General features: G+C 40.8%; 1 protein-coding gene across 2 annotated transcripts in view; it reads right to left on the reverse strand.

Moving 5' to 3' along the window:
* ARPP21 (cAMP-regulated phosphoprotein, 21kDa) overlaps positions 1–26,746 on the reverse strand; it is a 163,863-nt gene that overhangs the window by 64,822 nt on the left and 72,295 nt on the right. Inside the window, exons 11-15 of one of the 2 annotated variants that reach the window (XM_010835535.1) lie at positions 25,118–25,219; positions 18,852–18,889; positions 16,967–17,026; positions 12,643–12,872; positions 3,193–3,426 (exon numbers count right to left, since the gene is read on the reverse strand). In XM_010835535.1, the coding sequence (XP_010833837.1) occupies positions 3,193–3,426; positions 12,643–12,872; positions 16,967–17,026; positions 18,852–18,889; positions 25,118–25,219 (664 nt within the window). The remainder of the gene's footprint in view (positions 1–3,192; positions 3,427–12,642; positions 12,873–16,966; positions 17,027–18,851; positions 18,890–25,117; positions 25,220–26,746) is intronic. The other variant, XM_010835537.1, reaches the window with a different exon arrangement.

Raw genomic sequence — 26,746 nt, forward strand, 5'->3', positions numbered from 1 at the left:
ATGGGTTGGTTTCAGTTGCCAAATATTCAGTGTCAAGTAAAAGCCCGGTCTGTTGTGCCGACAAAGGAAGTTTCATTTTTGTTTCAGTTAGCAGACAAATGATGGACAGGCACCTTAGAATTTCAAATCATTGCTTGTCTTCTTCCTGCTTAAGACAGATATTTTATCCATCATCATTTTACACATGAGGCACATTCTCAGATATATGACACTGGATGTGAAACTGCTCTACTCTCCACATCAGCAGGGATGATGAATAGTAGACACTGTTTCAAAAATATGTAATTGTTGAGGACCTACATCTGGGCACAGTGCCTCAGGCTACTTCATCATCCACTCCAGGGAGGCAAAAAATATAACCAAGTGTGGCTCCTCCCCGCAAGCTCAGGAATGTGCTGGTAACTGGGAAATGGACCCTGAAGCAATTTACACAAGAAGCAAAGGAGTCACAGGCTCTGGGTTGCGTTTCTATCATGTATTGGCAGATAGGTAGTTAGGAAAGGGTTAAGAAAGGGTAAGAGGTGTGGATTCTAGGAGGGGGCAGCAATGTCAGAGAAAGATGAATTTCAGCCCAAAGGAGGCAACTTTCCAGTTTTAATAGTAGTATCATGTAAGAGATTAGATAGGGACTTCCCTGACAGTCCAGTGATTAAAATGTTGCCTTCCAATGCAGGGATTATGGGTTCAGTCCCTGATTGGGGAGCTCAGATCCCACATGCCTCACAGAAACAATATTATAACATTCAATAAAGACTTTAAAAGTGATCTGTATCAAAAAAATCTTAAAAAAAGAGAGATTAACAGCCTGAGACAGACTCACATACAACACACCAGAAATACACATATACACACATAAATATGATATATGACACATATATATCTATATATGTACACTTTTTTTTCTTTCCCTTTTTTGGCTGTATCACGTAGCTTGCAGGATCTTAGTGTCCTGGCCAGGTATGCAGTGTGGGGCCATGGCAAGCCCAAGTCCTAACCACTAGACCAGGAGGGGATTTTGTGCATATTTTTAACTGACAAAAATAAACACATTCTGGAAAAAAAGAAACATCACAACTTAACATCTCACCACTCATCATGGCAAGAATAATTCAGTACATTTTCCTCCTGGTCTAGGGAGAGTGTCATGACTGGAGACTCTGTTCAATAGTGTTATTAGATCCTTTTCTTTAGTTAGGACTCTTTTGGAAAAGAGATATTTCAATAACAGCTCTAAATTACTCATGCCAATGTATAAAAATTGGGACTTGGCACCAGGAAGCACTGTCTTCCCTTTTCCATAAACAAGATTATAGATGATAATATACACATACACACGCACATCCACGCTATCATTACAAATCATTGTCCCCTAAAAAATACTCTGTTGAGCTTTTTGGAAACACTCTGAAATTCTGGTTAAAACATACCACTCAAAACTACGCCTAGTGGATACTCTTGTCTACAAACCCTCCCTATCTCAATTAAAAGTGAAAGAATTTAAGCTGACAGCATCAGATCACACTTTGATCTGTGCCCAGAGTAATGGATATGATCTTGGTTTTCTTTTCATTTCCTTTATAGTGCTTACAATGATCCAGATAAAATAAAAGCAATCTAATATCCTCCTTACAAGTATCTAATCTGAAAGCTTTCAAATGGTTTTCAATAAAATGATTACGCCTTCTTTCCCCTCAAGTTTATGGCATTTTCAAAATGTCTCAGTCACACACCGTGCCTTGAGAATGTGCCATATGCTTTCATGAAAATGTCGCAATTATTCAAGTAAGTATTTTACTATAATGCTTACGCATCTCTGAATTTCCTAATTACTAGACATGTGAAAACATGGAGTCACAGCACTTTTATGAGATTCTTAACCAGCGCTGCATTTAAAATTTTAGTTCATCAAAGAAATACTCTGGAATAATCTAAACCAAACCACAGATAAATTTTGAGAAAATTCAAAAATTTTTTCCATCTCTTTCAAAGGTTTCTAGAGAAATGACTTACTGATGTCAAGCCTCCCAACCCAGGGTTCCCCAGCCCTGGCACTACTGACATCTTGGGGATGGATAATCTTCTGGTGTCAGGGGCTGTCCTATGCATTTGGAGATGTGTAGTAGCATCTCTGGTCTCTCTCCTTAGATGCCAGTAGGAGCCCCTCCTCCCCAGGTCATGATAATCAAAATATCTGCAGATATTGCCAAATGGTTTTGGATACATGCGAAAACTGCCTCAGGTTGAGAAGTATCCCTCACAGAGCAGGTGTTCATTAGTCTATCTGCCCAGTGCTCTGGGTCCTCTGAAGTTATTGTGCAAGTTAACTGAGCACTAGAGAAATTAAATAAGTACTAAGCAATTTAAGATGTACAAACTATTAGGTGAACAAACCACAAGGATACATTGTACAACATGGGGAATATAGCCAGTGTTTTACAATAACTATAAATGGAGTATAAACTTTAAAAATTGTAAAGCACTGTATTTCGCACCTGTATCTTACACAGTGTTATAGAACTATACTTCGATTTTAAATAAGTAAAAAACAAAAGCCAACAATGCCCATTCATCATGAAAGAAACAGTAGTCATGAAATGAGCAATTTTCCAAATCCCACCAAAACCAGCCTAACCCTAAAATTCCCGAAATACATAAGACCCTGTCCTCTGTATTCCCTTGCCACTGCTGTCCCTTATTTCCCAGTGGGATACGTGTGGGATTGTCAGATGAGAAGACAGTTTATGTAATGAAGAATCTGCTCTGTGTCCAACTGAGATCTCAAGTTCCCGAAATTATCTTGGATGTGAAAACACTTTGAACAACAACAAGCTAACCATGGATTTAGCCTGAGAAATAACCATTTTTCAATGAGTTCCTCACAGTTTATCACTCAACAGTTTCTGATCTTAGCTCCCAGGAATACATGAGGGAGACCATGCCCAGGGAAGACAGACCAGAGAGAAAAACATATTTCTGGAAAGTATCTGTATTTTGATTTCCACATCAATATTGATATTGATACTGAGATACAGATTCCAGCTCTCTATAGATCTGCTCTTCCTAAAACAAGACCCTCCACCACCATTTAGGCCCCAGGAATTTTCAGACCACTGGATAGAAAATTCAAAAGCTCAAATTCAAATTCAAGACCTCTGATCTTGTGTCTCAGTCAAAGAGAAGTGATGAACAAACCTGTGTGTGGATTAAGGAGGATGCTTCCGGGTGGGATGCCTGTGGCAGCTTCGAGCGGAAGAAGGATGTAGCTGGTGCTGCTGGGAGCGACCTGGCCCCCCATCCCATTCTCTGGGTAGGTCACACAGCCAGGAGAAGTGGCTGCCATGCCCGAGACCAGCGGAGTGCTCTGGAGAGGCGGATACGTGCGTGACAGCGATCCTGAGGAGCCTGCACTGCTGGAGGACTCGGAACCTACCAGAGAGACATGTATCAATGAGTCATTCCACATGGAGAAGGGGAGAGAAACCACTCCTTACTGTGAACAGTCCATCACTAAAGAATCTGAGGTGTCTGCTGCAGGATGAGACTAACTAATGCCTCTCCCACATTTTATTGAAATATTTGTCACATATTTTTCAGATGTATCAGATTCCCAGGAAAAGAGAGATGAAGAATGAGCCCTCAGTTCCTGGCATCTCGCACACTGCTAGGGTGATGAGCTAGTAAACGGTACCATAAAGCTCGGAACTCAGTGCCTGAAAATTCCTGTCTCCTCAAGTAAAGAATGATGTGGAAAGGTCTCATTGAGCTTGAGTACAACACTAAAATAACTGGGGACTTCCCTGGTGGTCCAGTGGTTAAGAATCCACCTTGCAATGCAGGGGACATGGGTTCCATCCCTGTTGGGGGAACAGAGATCTCACATGATGTGCAGCAAATAAGCTCACATACCACTACTAGAGAGTCCATGCACTGTAATGAAAGATCTCTCCTGATTCAAAGAAGATCCTACATGCTGTTAACTAAGACCCGATGAAGCCAAATAAATGTTGTTATTCAGTCACTAAGTCCTGTCTGGTGTCTGACTCTTTGTAACCCCATGGACTACAGCATGCCAGGCTCCTCTGTCCTCCACTGTCTCCCAGACTTTGCTCAAATTCCTGTCCACTGAAGCCAAATAAATAAATATATAAAAGTTAAAATGACTGGGATGGAGGTTAAAATGACTGCAGTTTAAGGAGGAGTCCACGGTCATGTAGATGGTTCTAAAGTACTGGTTCTTCAACATCCATAAACCTGAATTTTGAAAAGGTCATAATCAGAAGTGATCTTTCCCTTCAAATGTGAGTAGAAGAACTGGCTCATTCCTTTTAATTAAGATCTAGGAAGTACTTAAGATCTGCACCAGATCTTGCATATTCACATTATTAATATGATCAAGAGGTAAATCAAGGAGGTCTTGGCCATTATGATAATGACTGATTATTCTTAAGATGACACAAGACCACGGCGGGGACTTGTGGACTGACGATTTTTCACATACGCAGGTAACTGGGTCAGTGTACAGAAGTCACCGAGATGGAATTAAATGCTAATCATCTCCCTTTCCCTCCAATGTGGACAAGAAAAGCTACATTCCAAGTCCATGAGACACCAACAACCAGAGCCAGGCAGCTCCAGCGCCCTTGACCGTGGTTGTTTTGGGGCCCTGAATATTAAATCAGAGCCTCAGAGAGAAACTGCACCAAGCCAAATTTCTACATCTGTGGATTCAGACTAATGGATTGAGTGACATCACGGCTTGTAAGAGTGGAGTATAAGAAACTTTAAAATCTATTAGCCCACACTATTGATTTATATCATTAAAAATTCATTGTTCTGTGTCACTAGAGGTTAATATATATATAAAGAATATTTAAGATTGTTTTGAGGATTCTAAAACATGCCCTTAAACTGGAGAATGTTTAAAATAAGTGAGAGGAATATAATGTGACTGCAGAGAAAAGGGACCACTAGAGAGTGCGGTAATATTTTTGTTTTTATTTTTGAATACAAGGTGTGAATTTATTTTCAAATTCGAATCAAACATGGTAGAGTGGCTTAAAATCTTAAACTAAGTTATCTGAATTGAACACATTCAGAATTGGGCAAAAATAGTCATGACTATGTTGCCGAATTCCTTCTCAGAGAGACCATTTCTTGTCCTTCAAAGTAGAGTATTATCAATGTTGGAGTGTAATTAAATTATTTTCTCATTGACTCTTTCAAGGGACACATAAGAGTATATAAAAATAAAAGTCAAGTTATCCTGAATTAGAAGGATAGTGATATTTACTGGGTGCGTAGTATGTGTGAACATCTTGATAAAACCTGTAATTTGAAGGACTATGACTGTGCACACAGGGAGGGAAATGGAAGCACAGAGAAGGCAGCTAACTCAAGCCAACTCATACAGCCAGATAATGATCCAGCTGGGATGTGGTCTAGGCAGACTGATCTAGATTTGACCGTGACCCAGTACTGACCGACACCAGGGTTCTCGGTGGGAATCTCTAGTGCTTTTTTGATTATTCAGAATGATCAAGTTGCAGGTGAATTCAAGATGGTTCATCTGACTAATGGTGATACGGCTCTGAATAATATATGGGTGCAAAGGGGGAGGGATGAATCGGGAGACTGAGACTGAAGTATGTGCACTACCGATACTATGCATGAAACAGATAACTAATTGGGAATCTACAAGGAGCTCTAATCAATGCTCTGTGGTGATCTAAATGGGAAGGGAATCCAAAAGAGTGGAAGTGGAAGTGGAATATATGTATGGCTGATTCTGTTTTCTGTACAGTAGAAACGAACACATGGTCAAGTAATATACTCCAATAAAAATTAGTTTAAAAAACATATGGGCAGAAAAAAGAAAGGATCTAAAGGGAAACGTGGGAATGGTAAGGGTAGCTGTGGGAGCACACGGCTAACATGCCTGATCCTGAAGTCGCTGCTCACTGCAAGCTGTAGTGTGTGTCTGTGGACTTGCGTCTATGATGTGGGGCTATAGTCCAAGTCTGACACTTAAGAGTCAACAACAACAACAGCAGTAATAATACAGGAACACTTTCTGCCTCCAGGCATTGAAGGTCACACACAATTGATTCAGCCTGCGTCCAGGCAGATGGGTTAGACAGTGAGAAAAACTGGGGCCCAAGAAAGAATCTAGGCCCAGCCTGGGCATGTGTGTTGGTGCTGGAGATGGATACACATAGACGGATGTGCCTCTATAAAATCCAAAAGATGATTTCACCTTGGCTTTTGGAAGATGGCCACTGATCGTTGACAGGCAATATCATTTCCTTCTACTGGCTGAGAAAAAGCAGCAGCTTCAATAGGAACAATGACGAGATGAGGTAAATATAGGGGCCACAGGTTAAAAGAAAGAGAAGAAGGAAAAGTAAATTCGGCTTAAACTCTCAACACTGGCAAAGATGGAACCAGCGAGAGTCTTTGAAGGGATGGCTCAGCCATGATCGTGCAGCCTGGCTGGTGTCTAACCAGCTTTGAACAGTTTCTGAATATCAGTCATCTAGAATCAGGTAAAGCAATATTCTACATATAGCCAGAATTAATGGCAGTTCTTGATTAAAAATGGATGCTACCAATGGTGAAAAAAGGCACAGGAGTAGAAATGATCACAGTTTAATAAAAAATTAATATTTGAGAACTTTACTACTTTGGGCACTGAGAGGGGTTTGTGTTTTCTTTTTTCAGGGACTTAATGATAGCAACAGCAAATATTTAACCAGTATGTCAGCGTGGCCAAGTGCCACACTGATAATTCTGTATGAATTATCTAATCTACTTTGCACAGCAACAGTGCTTTGCAGATGAGAGCTGATCCTCAGAGATACTAGGTAAATTTCCCAAGTGCAGTGGAGAAGTCTGAGTTCAAACAGAGGCAACACAATTCCAGGGACCACGCTTGAAGCCTACAGGTGACGTGTTTACACTAGGGTCATTCCAGCAAGAACCGGTGGGACCAGGGCCCTCACCAGGCCTGATCAAGTTCCAGGAGATACTGCCCAGAAACGCAACACTATTCACAATGGGTTGCTCAGAAGTCGGAAGTTGGACCTGGAGGGGCAGCTGGTGGGAGGTGAGGAGAGAAGATTCCAGGGTGACAGCCATAGGTGAACACGCAAGAGGGACACACGAAAAGGGAAAGATGGAAAGAGACCGGGGAAGAGATAACAAGGCAGACAAAAGGAAATCCAGGGAAAGGCTGGGGCAGAAAGGGAAGGGTAGGGGCAGACTCCCTTGGAGAAGGGAGTGCACCATTCATTCCCCAGGGAGGGAGTTTTGGCTCTAGCTCTGCCAGAATTCCTTGTATTTTCCTCCGGAAGTGACTTCTTTTTTTTAGATCTCAATGTCTTCTTTTGTAAAATACAAGTCACCAGACTAAAGGATGAGTAGAGATGAGGACGATGCCCTTGAAGTTTCCCTTAGTTTAACATGCTTTAGATAGATTTCTTCCTGATTATAGGCCCCCTTCCTCCCTTTTCATAGAGCATCTTTGTTCCTTTAAGATGCAAATCTTCTCCCAGTCTCTTACCAGTTTTACAACCAGGAAAGGTCTTTCTTAAGGATGTGGGAGCCATGCCTTTGAAGTATAATCCTCAAGAAAAAAATGGTGTCTTTCTCTGCTAGTCTCTGCACCAATCAGTAAACACAAGGGGTCTAATTAAATTGACCCATCACCTATGTAAGCTCCTCTAGCATCTTTCTGTAGCGCACTTACAGACTCTCCTGTCTTTGTTTCTGAGTTTAGTTTCTCTCTCCTACTCCAAGAGTCTTGACCTCACTGGATTAGATATGGGTAAAGTCTTTCTTGCCTGTTTAACTCAACAGGGACAATTTTTCTTTTACAGGGACCCTGAACAGGAAAAAGAACTTTTTCCTCCTGAATCCAGGAAAATGTCTCCAGAACCAGGGATCAGAGTTCAGTGGAACTCTGAACTAAAACTTCTGAAATAACAAGGGAAAGGATATCCAGGATGCATTAGCAGAGTGATGAATATTAACACAAAGAAAAGGAAGTGATGGAAAGATGATGTGTCTTGGATTGGTTCCAGAGATATCCTGGGGCACAGACCAGCAAGATGACAACAGCAAGGATACCCTTGCAAGCAGAAAATAAGATGCCAGGTCATGTCAATTTTGTGAAAACCAAGCAGAAGGCAGTCTTACTTTTCCAGAGCAGCTATTTCTCAAGTTTGGTTTGTAGACAAGCCGTCTGTGCTTGAACAAACTTCTCCTGTGATCTCGATGCAGCTAAAGTCGAGAAGCCCTGCTCTGACATCAAGAGGGCAGGACGGTAGTCAAACAACATGGTGTGGCCAGTGTGGAAAGAAACAGAGGTTACCCACTTATTTCTCAACCCCATGTCCACAGCAGCACAATCTACAGTAGCTAAGACATGGATGCAGCCTAAATGTCCATCAGTGGATGAATGGATAAGGAAGATGTGGTACATTTACAATGGAATATTACTCAGCTACAAAAAAAGAAGGAAACAAAGTCATTTTGCAATGACATGGATGGACCTAGAGATGATCATACCAAGTAAAATAAGCCAGAAAGGCAAATATCCTATGATATCACTTATACGTGGACTCTAAAAAACTGATACTGCTGCTGCTGCTGCTGCTGCTAAGTCGCTTCAGTCATGTCCGACTCTGTGCGACCCCATAGATGGCAGCCCACCAGGCTCCCGCGTCCCTGGGATTCTCCAGGCAAGAACACTGGAGTGGGTTGCCATTTCCTTCTCCAATGCATGAAAGTGAAAAGTGAAAGTGAAGTCGCTCAGTCGTGTCCGACTCTTAGCGACCCCATGAACTGCAGCCCACCAGGCTCCTCCGTCCATGGGATTTGCCAGGCAAGAGTACTGGAGTGGGGTGCCATTGATACAGATGAACTTATTTATAAAACAGAAACAGACATACAGACTTTGAAAACAAACTTACGGCTCCCAAAGGGGGAAAAGGGGACGGTGAAAAACGAGGAGGCTGGGATTAACAGATGCACACTACTATATAAAAATAGATAACCAACGAAGACCTACTGTACAGCACAGGGAATTCTACTCAACACTCTGTAATAATCTACATGGGAAAAGAGCCTGAAAAAGAAAGGATATGTGTGTATGTGTAATTAAACCACCTTAATTAAACATCTGAAACTAACACAACATTTTAAGTAAACTATACCCCAATATAAAATAAATTGTGTATGTGTAATTAAACCACTTTAATTAAACATCTGAAACTAACACAACATGTTAAGTAAACTATACCCCAATATAAAATAAAAATCCCCCCAAACAACCAACCAAAAAATAAAAACACACAACATGGTGTTGCCAGTGTGGAGAGAGACAGATGACACGGTATTCTTAATTCTCAACCCCACTGCCACTACCAAGAGAGAATGGGGCTGCAGCCATTCAAGTCCTCTTCCCCATGAGGATGTGCTGAAATCAGCTGCCTCCACAGACCTTTGCTGGGCCCCCGGTAACTGACCATGGCCATGCGTAGGGCAGAGGGTAGAAGACAGGAAATGCAGCCCAGATCTCAAGAGGATGTGCTTGCACGTTTTGACTTCAGTAACATGCTTTTCCCCAAATGTAGGAAAATGTATTTCCCATCTGGAAAGCATCTCATTACTATCTATTTGAAGCTAGAACGTATGTAATTAGAGGAGGAGCAGGAGAACTTAAATGTCTCCAGACTGAGTTTCGAAAAGGTCAAAAGAGCTTGCCATTCCACTGTGAACAATAAAGTAAAAACAAAAAAACAAAAACAAAACTGGAAACCTGGTGTGATTCTGAAGCTCCATGACAGCAAAATTGACAGCTTTGCTTCATAAAACCATCCTGGGAGATTGTAAGTTTGTTTTGACACCCTATCTTGATCTCCTATAATTTTTTTTTCCTGCCATTCCTATACCTTGACAGGCTTTCAAATGGAGATGCTTAGATGAAAAGAAAAAAAAATGTCTGAAGCACTTACAGCTTCTAATCATTCTTCAAAGAACATGGCATTTTAGCATTCTTGAAGTGTTTTAAATGTTTCCAAAGAGCTCTGCTTTGGAGATGACTGGTGGTTGGTGTGTGGAGAAGAACGATTAATTTGAAAATCTTAAGTGCTCTTTGGGTGTGTTGGAATTTTTAAGTGCACCATTTAAGGTACTTGGTTTCTGCATTTGAAGGAGATTTAAAACTATTTAACCTTTCTTAGTTTACAAGAGCTCAAGCACCACGGTGGATTTTCTTGACTCCAGTTGCTGCAGTAGTGGGGTATAAGAGCAATTGGTTATAGGAAGAAACCAAGAATTCACCAAATGGTGAATAAAAATGCCAAAAGGCAGTGCAGGCCCACCTGACTTTCCAAGAAGCAGGATGTGTGTGTGTGTGTGTGTGTGTGTGTGTGTATGCATGTATGTATATATAAAGTAGTGGCTGAGACTAAACACTATTAATTTTCTGCCTATATAGGAAAACAAGATAATTTCTTACGAAGCACTTGTCAACAACATAATTATGTTAAGCCATTAGCATAATGAGCCGAGATTTCACAAAGAGTCTCTGAGCAGTTTTGAGAAGCTTGGTTGGGACTGTATTAACAGTGGAGAGTTGCATGTTTTTTAACCTCTGGTTGGTGTTGCCCATTCACCATTCCCCTGGGGTCCTGGCCTCCCACTCTCCACACCCAGGCTAGGAATCCAGGAGCTGTGTATCCTGACTTCCAGACGCATCCCTGGACCACAACTCTCAACTCTCAACCTTAGCTGGGAGTCAGGGCCTCCAAACTTCCAAGGCAAAATCAAAACCAAAGGAAAACAATTCCATGCTAACATGGCAAACTTAAAGTTCATGGAGAGCTACTGAATGGTCACTCAGTCAGCTTCCAGGGATTTTTTTTCCAAGTTTTTTGATTGTGGCCATTTGAAAATAATTTGAAACTGATGGTGAGGGATACTTGTGAGACAGAAGAGCTAGAAAGGGCAGACCATGAGGGATATTTTGTAGACTGCTATGAATCCCACGGTGTTATGTGTCCATCAGTGGTAAGTTGTTTCAGGTTAATGGTTCTCCTAGATTTTTCATCATTGTGCATGTCTCAAAGACTGTTCATGCAAACCTGAACCAACTATGTCAGAAGATCACTATTCACTTGTAAGAAAAAAAAAAAAAATAGGAAAACGTTAAAGAGATACATGCACTTAGCTACTTGGTTGGAGAAGGCAATGGCACCCCACTCCAGTACTTTTGCCTGGAAAATCCCATGGATGGAGGAGCCTGGTAGGCTGCAGTCCATGGGGTCGCTAGAGTTGGGCACGACTGAGCAACTTCACTTTCACTTTTCACTTTCATGCATTGGAGAATAAAATGGCAACCCACTCCAGTGTTCTTGCCTGGAGAATCCCAGGGACGGGGAAGCCTGGTGGGCTGCCGTCTATGGGATCGCACAGAGTCAGACACAACTGAAGCGACTTAGCAGCAGCAGTAGCAGCAGCAGCTACTTGTAAATGAAAACTTTCTGAGGCTCTTTTTCCTGAACAGCAAAACATTAAAAAGAAATAATAAAAATAAGCAAGAATTAGTATTTATTGAAGGCTTATAACTTGCTAGCATGATTGGAATTTCTTTGTGTATATTAATTCTTAGTCTTTGCAATAACTTGCAATATAGGTACTATGATTAGACCTATTTAAAAATGAGGAAACAAATAAGTTAAGTAACTTACCCCAGATCATACTAAGTAAAGTGTGAAGTGTTAGTTGCTCAGTCATGTCTGACTCTTTGCAGCCCCATGGACTGTAGCCCACCAGGCTCTCTGTCCATGGGATTTCCCATGAAAGAATCCTGAAGTGGGTTGCCATTTCCACCTCCAGGGGATCTTTCCAACCCAAGAATGAAATCTGGGACAGATTCTTTACTGCCTGAGCCATTTACTAAGAGTTAACCAGAGCAAGAACTGAAACAATTAATATTGTAATTATCTGACAATGTAGTTTTAAAGAATAAAGCATAATATTAAATGTAAAAAATAGCTAACCTTGGTTAAATACTTGGCTTGTGCAGGTGCCTCAGTAACTGATTTTATATAAATGATCAAATTTAAAATTACAACAGTTCACCGAGGGGACTGAGAATAACATTCTATTATCACTTACATTTTGTAGAGAAGGAAACTGAAGATAAGAACTGGGTTCAATCATGAACCCCAGGCACACGACTCATGAGAACAGTACGGTTATTTCAGTGGCAACTCCTGACTTTTGGGCTATCCCAAGGATTAATAACATTCAGCTCATCATCATGGGCTTCTCTGGTGGCTCAGACAGTAAAGCATCTACCTGCAATGTGGGAGACCTGGGTTTGATCCCTGGGTTGGGATGATCCCTTGGAGGAGGGCATGGCAATCCACTCCAGTATTCTTGCCTGGAAAATCCCCATGGACAGAGGAGCCTGGAGGGCTACAGTCCATGGGGTCACAGAGTCGGACACGACTGAGTGACTAAGCACAGCACAGCACATCATCTTTAGTTCAGGGAACTCAGAGAGTGCACTGACCACACAGCTGGAATGGAAGCCAGAAACTCTCATGGCACATAAACCCATTCAGTACTAACTACCTGCTTTGGACAGCTTCCCGGTACTTCTGCTACTGGACGTGCTCTCAGCCCTGCTCAGCACCGTGATGCCCCCAAAACTCGCCGTCTTGGTCATGGCCGGCTTGAGATTGCGGTTGGAGCTGTCGGAGTCTGTGCTGCTCCAGGCCCGCTGGTGGTCAGGCCACTTGAGTTCATTCTCGGAGCTGCTCTGCCTGCTTCCCGAAGTTCTCCCTGAGCCATCTCGGTTGCCCCTGGAGCATGGCCACCAGAAAGACGCATGGGACAACGTTAGATTCCGTGAGCAGAATGGACACCAAGCGGGGCCTTTCTTGTAAGAATCATCTAGGCAAGACCCTTCTTGTCAATCCTTCCCAGGGGACCAGCTGCCTCACCAGGGACATCACGGACACCTCACTGATGTACACACAGGTCACACATCACACAGAACGCTCATGTTGCACACAGAAAAACCAAACTGAGAAAGGTCACAAAATCCCTCTGCCAGTGAAGGAGCACCGAGAACAATAGGATATAAAATATAATTGGTAACTTCTCCCATGCAGAGAAGAGACGGGGGTACATTCTCTGGACCCAAATCAATAGTGAATCGATGTTTGAGAGCAATTATGATGCTGAATGAACCTAAAAGCAACTCCCACTGAAAAAGACTTCTTTCTTTTTAGCATTAAGTAACTGGACCATGGAAAAATGGAACGCACAGTTCCAAAGAAGCCATTTACTAATTTAGTTTCGAACTTCATGAGAGATATAGATCTGAATGTATTAAGGCTTTGGCAGATGGCACAGAAATCACAGGAATTCCTCTATTAACCTATGGTGAGAATTCTGCCCGGTGAGTTTAACCTTCATGGGCAGAGGAAAGAGCCCTTTATCCCTTTCCCGCAGAAAAACTTGTGATAATAACAACAACAGTGCAAACACCACACTGACATGAGACTTTCCAACGAGATCAATGGAAATAACAAAATCGCTCCATAGGTGAAATGACACATTTGTTCAAAATTCAAATAGAAAAACACTGAATTTACTGGAAGAGATCCAATAGCCAGAAGTCAATTTTGAAGACTTGAGAGCCTTTCTAAGCAGTGTGCAAAACTGCATGTATTTCACAGAGGAAGTTGATGAAATTTGCATTTTCATTGGTTTCCAATTGCTGAAAGAATAACTTGGTTACCGTTTTCAAAGCCTTTTCTGCAGTTGGAAATTATGGATCATCAAAATATCCTAAGATGCTCATGGACTATAAATAAAGAGGACAAAAACCATAGGCAATACATATAACCCCTAATTTCATATCACTGTGTGATGTGACATAAATCTTCATCCAAACCTCTAAGATGTGAACAGTGGCTTTATTAATATTCTTCTAAAGACAATCATGGACTGTTGAGATGCTAAAAGAACACAGATCTGACTGAAACACTCACCCGCCACATTGGACAGAAGGCATACAGAAAATTTCAGATTTTGCTTTAACTTTTTCTTTCGTTTCGTGAAAACTTAAGAAGGTCAATGAATCCAAGAGATAATAAAAATGAAACAGCTAGTTTGTCATAAGATTTTGCACAGTGAAGGGAGGAAATGCAACAGAAAACTCACAAAACAAAAAGCACTCAGCACCCTGCTCTCTTCTCTCAATGTTTTCTTACAAACATCCTCTCTGTGTTCAGTACCTCAGGGATGGGCTAGTTTTAGAAACAAGGACTGTTTAAGAAGACTGTTTTATGAGCAGGACGTATCAGACACTCACCAAGGGCCAGGTAACTTTAGTCCCTAAACACCTGTGAAATTCAAGCGGCCCAGAGGAGACTGAGTAGAGAAAATATGATTATTTCCCTTTCAATCTCTAAATTCAGCTTCAATCTTTGCTCATATAATTCTGATTAATTTGACCCACCCTTGACAAAGCCCAACTAAAGTATTATTTAGCAACAGTGAATGTACCAGGGATGTGACAATAATCTCACTTGTTGCTAATATGGAATATTTATTATAGGAAGAGATTTGGGGTGGTCCTTAGCATTCAGGATGTGTCAGAAGGCAACTCTCCATACGGGGGTGATCATCACCAATTCTGCTTCAATTATCCTCTCTGCATCAACTCTTCACCTCCATGGGAGGAGGAATTCAGACTTCCTTTAAATGCCAGTGTGGCGGAGCCTTTCTCTGCAAAGGAGGTGTCGGCCACCATTCCTCAGAGCATTTTGGCATGTTTCAAAAACACTGGGTAGCTCTTCTAAGACTCATTTCATCCCCTGGCCAATAAGGCAACCTAAGATTTCCTTCACTCCTACCTTCACTCCACTGGCTCAAATCTTCAACCCAAGTCAAGATCTGTCCATTCATTTCAAAAGCGGAATTTAAGCTTTTGCTTTAGAGAGTTAGTTTTAATGAGATTTAAAATGATGCATTTAATTTATGGTCTCTAGATACCGATACCCAGAAATTATCTTTTTTTATTGCTGTATTCATCATTCACTTTAATACTGGCAGGCTGAGGTCCAGAGTTGAACTGCGTATCCACTTGGGTGTGGGATCATAGGGATTACATCCACAAGTGCCTTCCCATCACTCCTAAGCCCAGGCCTGATTCCCTTCTAACTGGGAATCAGGAAGATGATGATAATGCGTTATCTGGTCATCAAGAGGCACTGACCCTCTTGTATGTAACTATATAGAATTTGACCCCAGAGTAGTCAGAGAGCAGGTACTCTAAGTTCTGCTTCTGTGCTGAGTAATGTAACTGATAATTTTTATTTTCTTTCATGTCTGAACATGGCTTTTTTTTTTTTTTTTTAACAAAGTTAGGTATGATGTAGACTTTGAATTACTTTTATCAGCGTGTGGATTGCTTTATACTAAGTCACATTCCTGAGTCTGTGCTTGGTAATTTTATACTTGCGATGGTTGACCTTAGTAGAAGGTAGTTCTGGCTAGGGATCCAGATTTGGGGCTATCTTTGCGACCCCATGTACTGTCCATGGAATTCTCCAGGCCAGAATACTGGAGTGGGTAGCCCTTCCCTTCTCCAGGTGATCTTCCCAACCCAGGGATAGAACCCAGGTCTCCCACATTGCAGGCGGATTCTTTACCAGCTGAGCCACAAGGGAAGCCCCAAAACTAAATGCCTCTAGGGGTCAAGAATTGTATCTCTACTGGTCTCAACAAACCAAGCCATGGTGTGTGACTGTATGAGCACTGGTGAATCATAGTATTTTCCTGGGCTTTCAAGGGAAAATGTCAAGGTTATTTTCTTAATCTTCAAGTATGAAAATAAACTGTCTAATGATACAAGAGGAAGGTATTAGAAATGTTGTTCAACCTAGAAAAATAAAAGCTTAAAAAAAAACAGATCCTGTTTTTTGTTTCTGCCAGAGTGTAAAGAGAAGAAATGAACTTTTTTGATGTTGGGGTCATAAGCTCAGATTTATAGAAAAAAGATACGTTCAAAGCCCAGAATCCATTTTTTTTTTTTTGTGGTATTTTCTTCCTTCTAAGTGGTCAGTAACTTTTATTGTTTTGTTTGTTTTGCCTTTCCTACAATAGAGATGAATCCTAATAGTCATAAAAACACTAGCATATTAAATATATGTGTGAGGTATTCAATATACACACACACACACACATAGCACAGTATATCCACTGCCCTACAATGGATGCTAGAGATACATTTAATAAAGTGATGAGAGAATGGCTATAGACCCTTTAGTTCTCTGGCACTCTCTAGCCTCGTATAAAACTTTATATATATATACATTTTTATATATATATATATATACACACACACACATTTCCCTTACCCCACACAGATCTAGATTTTATGTAATTCATTATAATTGGAGACAATCCCATATCTTTCTTTAGAAATAAAATCTGTGCTTGAAAAAATGTTGTTTGAAATATTATGATGGATAGTAGTGGCGAAAAATCAACTATTCAAATAGCATTATCATGGATTTGTATTCTAGTATTGGAAACATATATACAATTGCAACCTGCCAGAGAAATATTCATTCAGTGTAATTTAGCAAAGTTGATTTGGGAATGTGAAGTCAGTGTATTCCCAAAGTCAACCCTGGAGAAAAACCCAGAGAATCAGAGGAAGAACCCTAAAAGACTGTAGACCAAGCCATGGTTTGCCAGTCCTGTGTCTTACAGGCCCCAATAAAGCTTCAACACTAGCTCGGAAACAAGCTTTACAAAGAAATAACCAAACATATTTTCCTTCGTGAACAGAGATAGTTTACACTGATACACTTATAGTTAACATTGATTCCGGCACATAATCTGAAAACACAGTTTTAAAAAAGGAAACCATACCAACCGAAAGAGCTGTCTTTTCTTATAGGTCTCACTGCATATGTTACTGTCTTCCAAGAGCCTACTGGAAATGAAAAACATGATTTTTATGATATGAAATCTAAGGGTGCTAAGTGCCCTAGGTCAAATGGATGTGAGCCCACTACAGCACACCTGTCTTGCGGATCAACCCCATATGCTACAGTTTATTTGAATTTTGCCCTCATAAATGAATGGCAGCCTGATTTGTCCGTACCCTAGGATTAAGGCACTGATACTAGACAAGGGAGAAAGAAGGGAAGAAAAGACAGAGGGAATGGGAGAGGAGAGGAGAATCAAAGAAACTGACACAGATATAAGAGATATTTAAGTAACTGCATGTATCAGTTGTGATTTTTCTCTTTGGATAATATTAAAATTATTCTTTATTTTTGGGGCATCACGAAATACGACCTTTCAAAGGCAGGTACCCAAGAAATATATTTATTTTTGTAGAGAATCTACTCAGATTTTTGCTTCTGGGGACTGTCAAGACTTAACATATGCAATGAGTATTAGTGACCAATTATATGAATAAACTCCAATTTGAATATTAGGGACACAAGTGCACAAGAAGTCTTTTTATACAAAACACAAATAAATGACTAAGATTAGGGAGTAAGCAGGGAAAACGACTGGCCATAAAACTAGGGAATGAGCGTCCTACTAAACGGAATTCTAAATGCTCATTTCATCTTCTGGGTAAGGACAGAGAATTTTGGCCTCAGAATCATGCCTAAGATGTTAAAATTCAGGGGTTCTTAATTTACTATAAATACAGAATATTTGTTGAAATCTGTATGGATTTTCGAGGATGTTTTTAGATGTCTTGTAAAGACTTGCTCACTACTCGCATCCCTTTTTCTATAAGAGCTTGTTCAATTGAGGGAAGTTACTTGAAGATTTCTAACTGCTAATATGAATGATGGCATTTTTTAAACCAATCCTCTCTAATGTTCAAGTTTTCTAAGTACAGGAATTTAATCAAATAGCCTCCGTTTTAATCAATTTTATAGGGGTGCCTATTAAGCCAACACCTGGAATGAAATTAACCACCCCTTTTTAAATGGAAACCATATTTCCAATCCAAACTGCCCATTGTGATGTATTTTAATGTGATCAGTACAGCTAATGTGGAATTCCTTAATTCCCCTTGAAAATATGCAATTAAATCAATGGAGCATTTTAATATCTGTATCAGTTTAGAACTATTTTTAAAAGGTACATGCTAAATTTGAAAACCTCTGCTCTTATACACAAGACTTTGTATAAATGTTTTAACCCATTCATGTCATAACCATCCCTTCCCCTACTAACACCCAGCCAGGTACACTCTACAAACTAGATCGGTTTAGATAAGTTTTCCAAGTTAGGCCTTTTATGAAAACCAGTAGATTACTTAGAATAAGAAACATAAAACAATATTATTCAAATTATTATCTGTGTAGCTACATACAATGAAGGGGCCCACAAAGTGGCCAATAATACCATATACACTAGGATGTTAGCAGCCTATTCAATAAGCCAATGAAACTGCAAGTTCCTGTCTCAACATTTATACTTTTTAACGCCTGGGAAAGGTGACAGAATTATATCTTTGTTAGGACCAGAAGTTGAGACTTTAAATACGGAAACTGTTGAAAGCTATGTTTGGAAATAACCGAGAGAACTTTTGTCCCAAATTAAATAGCTTCTGGATATGCTAAATAACATATATGTGAGCATATATATGTGTACACGCATAGATATATGTATTTATTTATACATATATTCAAGCACACACTTATACATGGCATATATATATGAATAAACAACACACACGTGACAGACTCTGTTCCTTTAAAGAGATGAAAAAGCAAATTTCCTTTTACCTGTTTTCCACAAAGAGGCTTTCCTGGGAGCAAACTGACTGAAAAACAAACAAAAAAAAGGCATTGGATCAGATGTTCAGGATACGCTGAGGGAGCCCAAATCCTGGCCTGATTTTCAAACTGTTTTTTCCTCCAAGAGGAAAAAAATTAAGGAAACTGTGCAGCATTTTTAGAAAAAAAAAAAAAGAAGAAGAAAAACAAAAAGGTTAGAGTTAGAAGTGTCAACTTTCCCATATGGTGTCTCCAGGTTTCAGAGAGATTTAGCCCAGTCAGCATCAAGGTCAGGAGGAGAATAGAGAGGCGCTGTGAATGAAAGTGCAGCAGAGGCCTGCGAGCCACAGGCCCTGAGCTAGTGGGTCCTCCGGGCAGCCGAGACCCAGCCACCACCTTGGACCAGAGGCCACGTGTGGGTGAAGGCAGAGCGTGCAGGCCTGGCGCGATCCGCCCGAGGATGGGAGCGCTGGGAAACCACAATCCTGAAGCTAGGACCTGGCCCCGATGAACTCTCACAACACAAACACTTGACCTGCGAGACTCTCAAAACTGAAGCGATGTCCTCAACCAATGCCAGGGCAGGGAGTTAGCAGAAGAAGGAGGGAGGGAGGGAGGGGCTCAGAAAGCAAGTGAGAATAAAACGAAGCTAATCGGGAAAGAATATCAAACCCATCTAATACATCTTAGTTTCACACAAAAAACCCAGTCACTTTCCTTTTAGCTTCTGTTCTCTAGTATTCATGTCTCTGCTATCTTGAGTTTAATACACAACGTAAGGAAGATAAAATTCCATTATCATTAGGTGCTGGGGAAAGGGGGATCAAATTAAATTTTAACAAGCAAAAAGAGGAGTCTTAACAAAATATGGTACAACAGTTGTAAAATACAAAATACTGTGCTTAGGAACTAATATAAAACTGTTTTCAAAGCACTAAGATTTTAACCACAAACACAGGTAACATATGTGTGGATATTCTAAATGATGAGTAAGTTCCCCTCCTAAAGGGATCAAAGAGACTGAACATGCTCATTTTTAAGAGAAAATAACATAAAAATAAAGAAATAATAATGACCTTTCAATATAGAATTTTTGAATTAAAAATGCTATTAATGTAACCACCTCTCACAGAGGCTGGCAGGATGCTGGTTTCTTGCTGCATTTTACCAGAGAGATCATTTCCTTCCATGAGCTGAAGGGCTAGATTTGGGCATAATGTCCTTTTCTCAGTGGTCTGAGCTTTTTAATGAGGGCATCTCTAAAACTTTCTGTTTTAACCCCTATGCATTTAACATGCATCCTGAAGATGAAGTGTGCAAAAAGTTTATTTAATAAAAGGCAACCATAGCCAATTAAGCAACAGGCTTTTCAGAAAAGTAATTTGATATTTAATTTTATAAAGGAAAACAAATACAAATGATGTGCCCCTGACATTATTCCTAGGAGGATCTCTTTAAAGAAAGCTAAATATCCCATTGCTTCTTCTTCCTTTAGTTGGGTTTCCCAACCAACTAGAGTCAAGTCTAAGCCAAGTCTTGGTATATGAACAAAGTGATACTATGCCAGATATCCACGATGAATTTAATACTTTGCTACATTTCAGCTCTTGATATTGGAAATAGGCCAATTACATTTAGGATGTTCTGGCTGATTCTGAATAACTGAGACTTGACTACGTCTTTGAAGGAGCTATCAAAGACATGCTGACCTCTTTGGACTTGTTCATCTAATAGCATTTGGTAAGGGAAGCAGCCCAAACTCTTCGAACTAAAAACTAAGGCACGTGCAAATTAAAGATGATGCTCTCTAAAAACCCATCTCCAGAGCATCTTCCTGATTTTTGTGGAAAGGTCCTAAAAAAAAAATCATCTCATCATCCATCCACCACACTTTTCATAAAGACAAAGACAATTATGGGTTATGATTCAGTAACTGATTAAAATGTATGTGTGTGCATGTGCACACATGTGTGTGTATTAAAAGAAACATTAATAACTTACAAATTTTAATAGCAGAGAAAGATAAAATTATCACAGTAATTAAGCCCAGCATTCAGAGCTGTGAGGTATATGCATTCTCAGATATATACATAAAGGGCTTTGTTTAAAAGGAGAAAAATGTTTTTGCCTAATGGGTTATAGAATTCTCTTCCACATGCTACCCCCAAGCCAGGTGGTACCTCACAACCTCGTCATTGGCTCCCCATGAAGAAAACCAAAGATGAAATCTTCCTCAAATCCCTATTTACATATAAATATCCTTCAGAAATTACCCTCTAGGCAAAACAAGTCCTTCTCAAATATATTGCTTTATCTACTTAACCTTCCTAAAGGAAGCAACATTGCATAGGATTAATCATAAAATAAGTTGACATGCTTGCCAAAAGGAAAGAAGAGTTATATTTCAAATATTTCTGACTTCAAAAGTACACTTATTTATTATTTGAGAACTAAATTGTTGTGTGCTCTGAATTAAACATTTCAGTTCTCAAATAACAGATGAACTGGTCTTATTTCAAGATACCCAAATTCTCAAACTATATTTGAAAAGCCTTTTTTGGAAAATCCCCAAATAAATCTGCATATTTGGATTGTGCACCTATGACAAAGCACACACACACACACACACATACGTGCATCCCTTAGCCATCAAGGTACATTTGTAAAATATTCAAGAACACTTCTAATTTTAAAAGAAATTGGGGTTTTTCTAAAGTATAAACATCAGGAAGTATTTTTCTATAAATGCCTATTTTAACTTCAAGTAGAAAAATAATCCTACTTAAGTATATTGACATTTGAACCTGTTTGAACTACTCTATGACTTAATAACTGGCAAAGAAAGCTGGTTTTATTACCTCTGTTTATAAGTTATGAGGATGCTAAATTAAAGACCAGCTTAAAAAAATTATATGTCTATAACTTAATTTCCTTATGCTGGATTCCTTGCATTTGTTTTATAAATGAGTTAATATACTTACTATCTCGTGTACCTTAACAATTTGGGTAGTTATGATCATTTGAGAATCTGGAATTATACAGATAAAGGCTCCCTAGTGGGTCCCGTCTTTATGTTACCATACATATTCGAGAAAGTTCATATTGCTGTTGTGCCCTTGAGTTTGTGTTTAACAGAGAATATGGTAATCTCCTGTTAATACAGGGTGGCCCCCAGGGACCCTTGCCTTGTGTGGTACCACCCACGTGCAGCAAAGCTGGTCTGTGTGTCTAAAAGAATACCGCAGAAGGGAATATATGTCACTTCCAAGATCAGCTTATAGCACCGGGCTTCCATTTGGGACCCTTTTCCTTTCCCACTCAGATCACTTGCTCCAGGGAAAGATAGTTGCCATGTTTGAAGACACCTGGCAGCCTACAGAGAGCTCCCCATCACTATGAGATCTCTAGCTTATAGCCAGCAGAGAACTGAGGGCCGGCAATATGTGAGTGGTTCTTGGAGAAGACCACTGCACCAAATCTGCAGATGACTACAGCCCAAACTGATAGCCCGACTGGAGCCTCATGAAAGACCACGAGACAGAATCACTCAGCTAAGCCACTCCCACATTCCTGAACCCTGCAGACTGTGAGATGAGAAGCTTTTTGTTTTCTTTTTTTAAGCTGCCAAATTTGGGGACCACCAGTAGAAGGTATGACTGCATTGTGTCTACAACAGCTATCGACAAGGGAGAAAGACATTTGGCATTTTATTTCCCGCTAGGACAGTGGCTCATGGTCGTTCAAGTGTCATGAAAACTTAGAATAATGTGATAAACACTAGAGAGCTTATCCTTAGAAAAATGTACGTATGCTCATGAACGTAATATTTTACAGGTGATATCAAGGATTTTAGGTCATCTCTGAAGCCCTTCATGAGCACACTCTGGGTTGTTTTTGTCATGCTCAGTCACTCAGTCGTGTCTGACTCTGCCACTCCATGGACTGTAGCCCGCCAGGTTCCTTTGTCCATGGGATTCTCCAGGCAAGAATACTGGAGGGGGTAGCAATGCCCTTCTCCAGGGAATCTTCCCAACCCAGGGATAAAACCAACATCTCTGGCATCTCCTACATTGGTAGGCAGATTCTTTACCACTGAGCCACCTGGGAAGCTCTCTGAGTACAGAAAGCCAATTAAAAAAACCTACCGCCCTAGGAGATCAAGTGAAAATCAGCTTCAGAAACATGCCAATCTCCCACCTGAATTAGTAAAACCAGAAGTGGTGGCCACCAGAGAGTCTATCAAAAGTGTTTACTCCTCCTCTCCCACAAGGAGAAGCAGCTACAGCATTGCAGAGAAGGCTGAAGAAATATTTCATGGAATAAAAGGGCTATGACAATAGCTTTCCATTTAGGCTATCTCACATTTAGGTCTGCTTTTACTTGATAAAAAATAATAATACAGCATGTGGCCACAGAGGCTTTAAACAGGGACCCTTGCCTCCAATCTTCAGCCTGGAACCCAGGTTCCTTACTCCTAAATCTCCTGAACAGGGATGTGAGGAAATGCGCTGTGGACTAGGAGTCAGGCTGACCCCTCCTCCCTTCGATGACCTCCTACGGGCATGAAAATACAAAAATGAAGGCCAGCAGGGCAAATGTCACCCCCATCACAGGCATGCATCAGTGATGCTACTTGCTGTCAACCGGCACTTGAGTGTTTGGCAATGTGACAGAGAAGAAAAGCATAATGTTGTTTGTACATTATGTGGGTGACTACTCTTTGCTTTACAATGTAACAACTCATTCATAAACTATATGGCTTGTCAGAATTATACTAAGAGGAAGAATGTGTGTTTGTGTGTGTTGTATGTGTGTGTGTATAAAAGAGAGAGAAAAAAAGAGAATAGAGAATAAACTGTCTTTCAGAAAAATTTCTCATCTTGAAGGTCATCAGACAGGAATATTCTATCTCCAGTCCAAGATAGGTTTATTACAGGATTATGACTAGAACAGAGCCTCTCATTACTGCATTCTTATATCCAGCAAACACAAGGAAAGGTCTACCATGTGTCAGGCTGTCCTTTGCACCATCAAGAATTCTGACCATAATTAAAAGGATTTTCTAGAATCTGCTAGAATTGCCCCTGGACATCATTCAACAATGGCTACCTCATCTCCTTCTCTCACACTCTCCTACTCTGCAAGCTTTGGACCAGGCTATTCAATTCACAATTGTATTTTAATGTGTCTAAGAAAGGCAGAGAGGTTCTACAGCAGATGGCAGAAACCCACATGCGTGTGAAAGAAGTGCAGAGTGTCACTTCCTCTGTAGCTCATATTAAAGGATTCAGCAGAAGGTGGAAGATCAGGGAGGCTAGCTTGGGCTTAAAACCTCTGGGGACAGCAGGCCCCTTGCATGTTAAGCATGGATGCCTAGGTGTCTAGATGGCTTTTTAAGGAACAAATCATGAGAACAAATCACAGAGGAGGTCAGATGCCCATCTGACTTAGGAAAGACAGAGGTGTTGGCCACAGAGAATCTACACAAAGGTGCTCATGGCTTCATGGCTGTATCTCTGCAGAGGGAAAAACCCACAGCATTTTCTAGAGGCTGCCAAATGCACCCATAGAAGGGAAAGCCTATGGAAACAGCTTGTCTTTTCCATTCCATTGCATCTAAATTCAGCTTTTTTTCACCTTTTAATTTGTATAGAATTTAACCACATTTAATTTTGGCCACAGTGAGCAAAAGAATAAAAAAACAATAATCCCAACCACATTTTCTTTGTTGGGATATGAACAAAAGAAATTGTTTTCTGATCATTCCCTTGAAAATGGGTCATGGAACAAATTTTATCTGAAAATGGGGTGGGGGAGGGGATGAGTATCTTTATTACCTTTGATATAATAAAGTGTCCATACTTGCTAAGAATGCAGAAAATTCTGTGTGTGTATGCTCAATTGACTCTTCTCTTGTTTTGGAATTCTTTCTTCTGCACAATGTGGGTCTGAAGAAGAAAACCACGTGGTATCTGTTGGCTAATATAAATCTGAGGAGCTTTCTGCAAAGCTGGCAACCTCTCTCCATATTTAAGGTCTATTTTATTGACCCCAAATAGTACTTCGATATTTGGGAACACACACAAACCTCTGGCTCCTTTTCCATCACTTCCCTGAATCAGGTCCTCTTCCAGAAGCACCTCTGGTCTCCTGCCCTTCGGCAGCTCCCTGCCTCCAGCTTCCCTCATTCCTATCAGCTTCCTGTCTGGGGAACGAGGCTGCCTTACTGCTGACGGAGGGACCGCACTCAAGAGGCAATGAAAACAACTACTCACATCATGTGCAAATATTCTCTCCCTCACTCTCTGATACTCCTCTTCTCTCTCTTCAATTGATTTACTTCGTCTGTCATCTCTAAATGGATGCATTCTGTTTTGCTGAACAGAAAAGAGAAATCAGGAGGGTTACCCAAGGTGAGCCGTTGGAAATCTGCAGTCAAGAAAAACTGTCAGCTGAGAGTAATAAATGTTCGCTTAAATAAATGGGGCTTGACAAGTCTCACTCCCTCTGGTCCCCGAGGAAGTCGTGGTGGGTGATGTGTGTGGGGTGTGTGCCTTGTGATGGCAGGGGTGCTCCTACTCCTGGCTGTTTCCTTGTTGGATGCAAATAGCTCGGTGTTTCTGGAAGGTAAGTTCTGAATGTGCCTCAGGCATTCAGCCCGGTTGCTCTGTGATGGGTTCTGTCTCCTTAGCAAAGATGTGACGCCCCAGGAGGAGGCGGAATGGTGGTGAGAAAAGAGGAAGTGGCGAGGCCAAGGTGGCCACGAGAATAAATGGCTTTGAAAACTTGTGGTCAGAGAAACAGGGCAAGAAGGGGCAGAAAGGAAGATGTGGATGCCATTTCTCTGCATCCTAATTTGCGTTTTTATTCACTCAGTGACTTATTCTGTGAATCGCAGCTGGGATAAAAGGAAGAACTGAATTCTAAAAGCCTGTCTGTGGATTAGGGTCAAAATCCAGAAAACTAACAATTCAAAGAACCCAGCATGAGGCCTGCTCTTCCTCCGCCTTCTATTGGAGTCACTTCCTGTGTTTCTATCGCTTTTGCATCTTATCCCTGCCATTCCTCTCCCAAACACCCTGCACTAACCGCATGCATCCATCCATTCAACAGACATCCACTAAGTACACGACACAGGCACATGTGTCAAAGTCAACTCAAGCCATGGTGTGGTTCAGGGGTGGTGGTGGTGGGAGGAAATGAGATACAGATGATGGACAGTTTTTTTTGTTGTTGCCTTTTTTTTAAAGTGTCAGAGATGCACATACTGGCTCACAGTGACTCACTGTGGGTAATTAAAATAATAACTTGAGTGTGATGCAGATTGTCTTACCTTTCAGCATTCTAAAGCAGTCATTTTCATAAAAGCTCTATTTTCATTGTCAGGGACAGGAAGCGTAATTGTAATGGCATTTGTATGACTTTCTATGGTTCTCCTTATCACTGAAAATGTGTTTTCTTTTGCCATTTACTTAGTTTTCTTCTTCATCACCCTGGAACCCACCCCCTCCACAGGGAGAAAAGTCTCTCTAGCCTTGTCGAGTTCCCGTGAATAAAGCTATTCTAGAACCATGTAATGTTTTGTTACAAGCAAAAAACAGGGAAGGAGGAAGTTCCGCTACAGTTCGTGCAAAACAAGCAAACAACTGACATGGAAGTTAAAACACAGGAAGGGGTGGGGGACTACAACAGAAACTGATTCTTTGTTGCGAAGACTTATTTTGGGAGAGTTTGCAAAATCCACCTGGCCTCACCATAACAAGGATTGTTGTTTACAGCTACATCAGTTGATCAGCGGTCCGTATTGACAATCCAGCGCAATGTGTGCAGAGCGGAAGGATAAAGCTGTAGGGAGGGGAACGACTGCCAGAGTTACACAGACACCTGGAAATGCGACTGACAAA

This window comes from Bison bison, unplaced genomic scaffold (genome assembly GCF_000754665.1).
Source record: "Bison bison bison isolate TAMUID 2011002044 unplaced genomic scaffold, Bison_UMD1.0 scf7180017864043, whole genome shotgun sequence".
Lineage (NCBI taxonomy): Eukaryota > Metazoa > Chordata > Mammalia > Artiodactyla > Bovidae > Bison > Bison bison.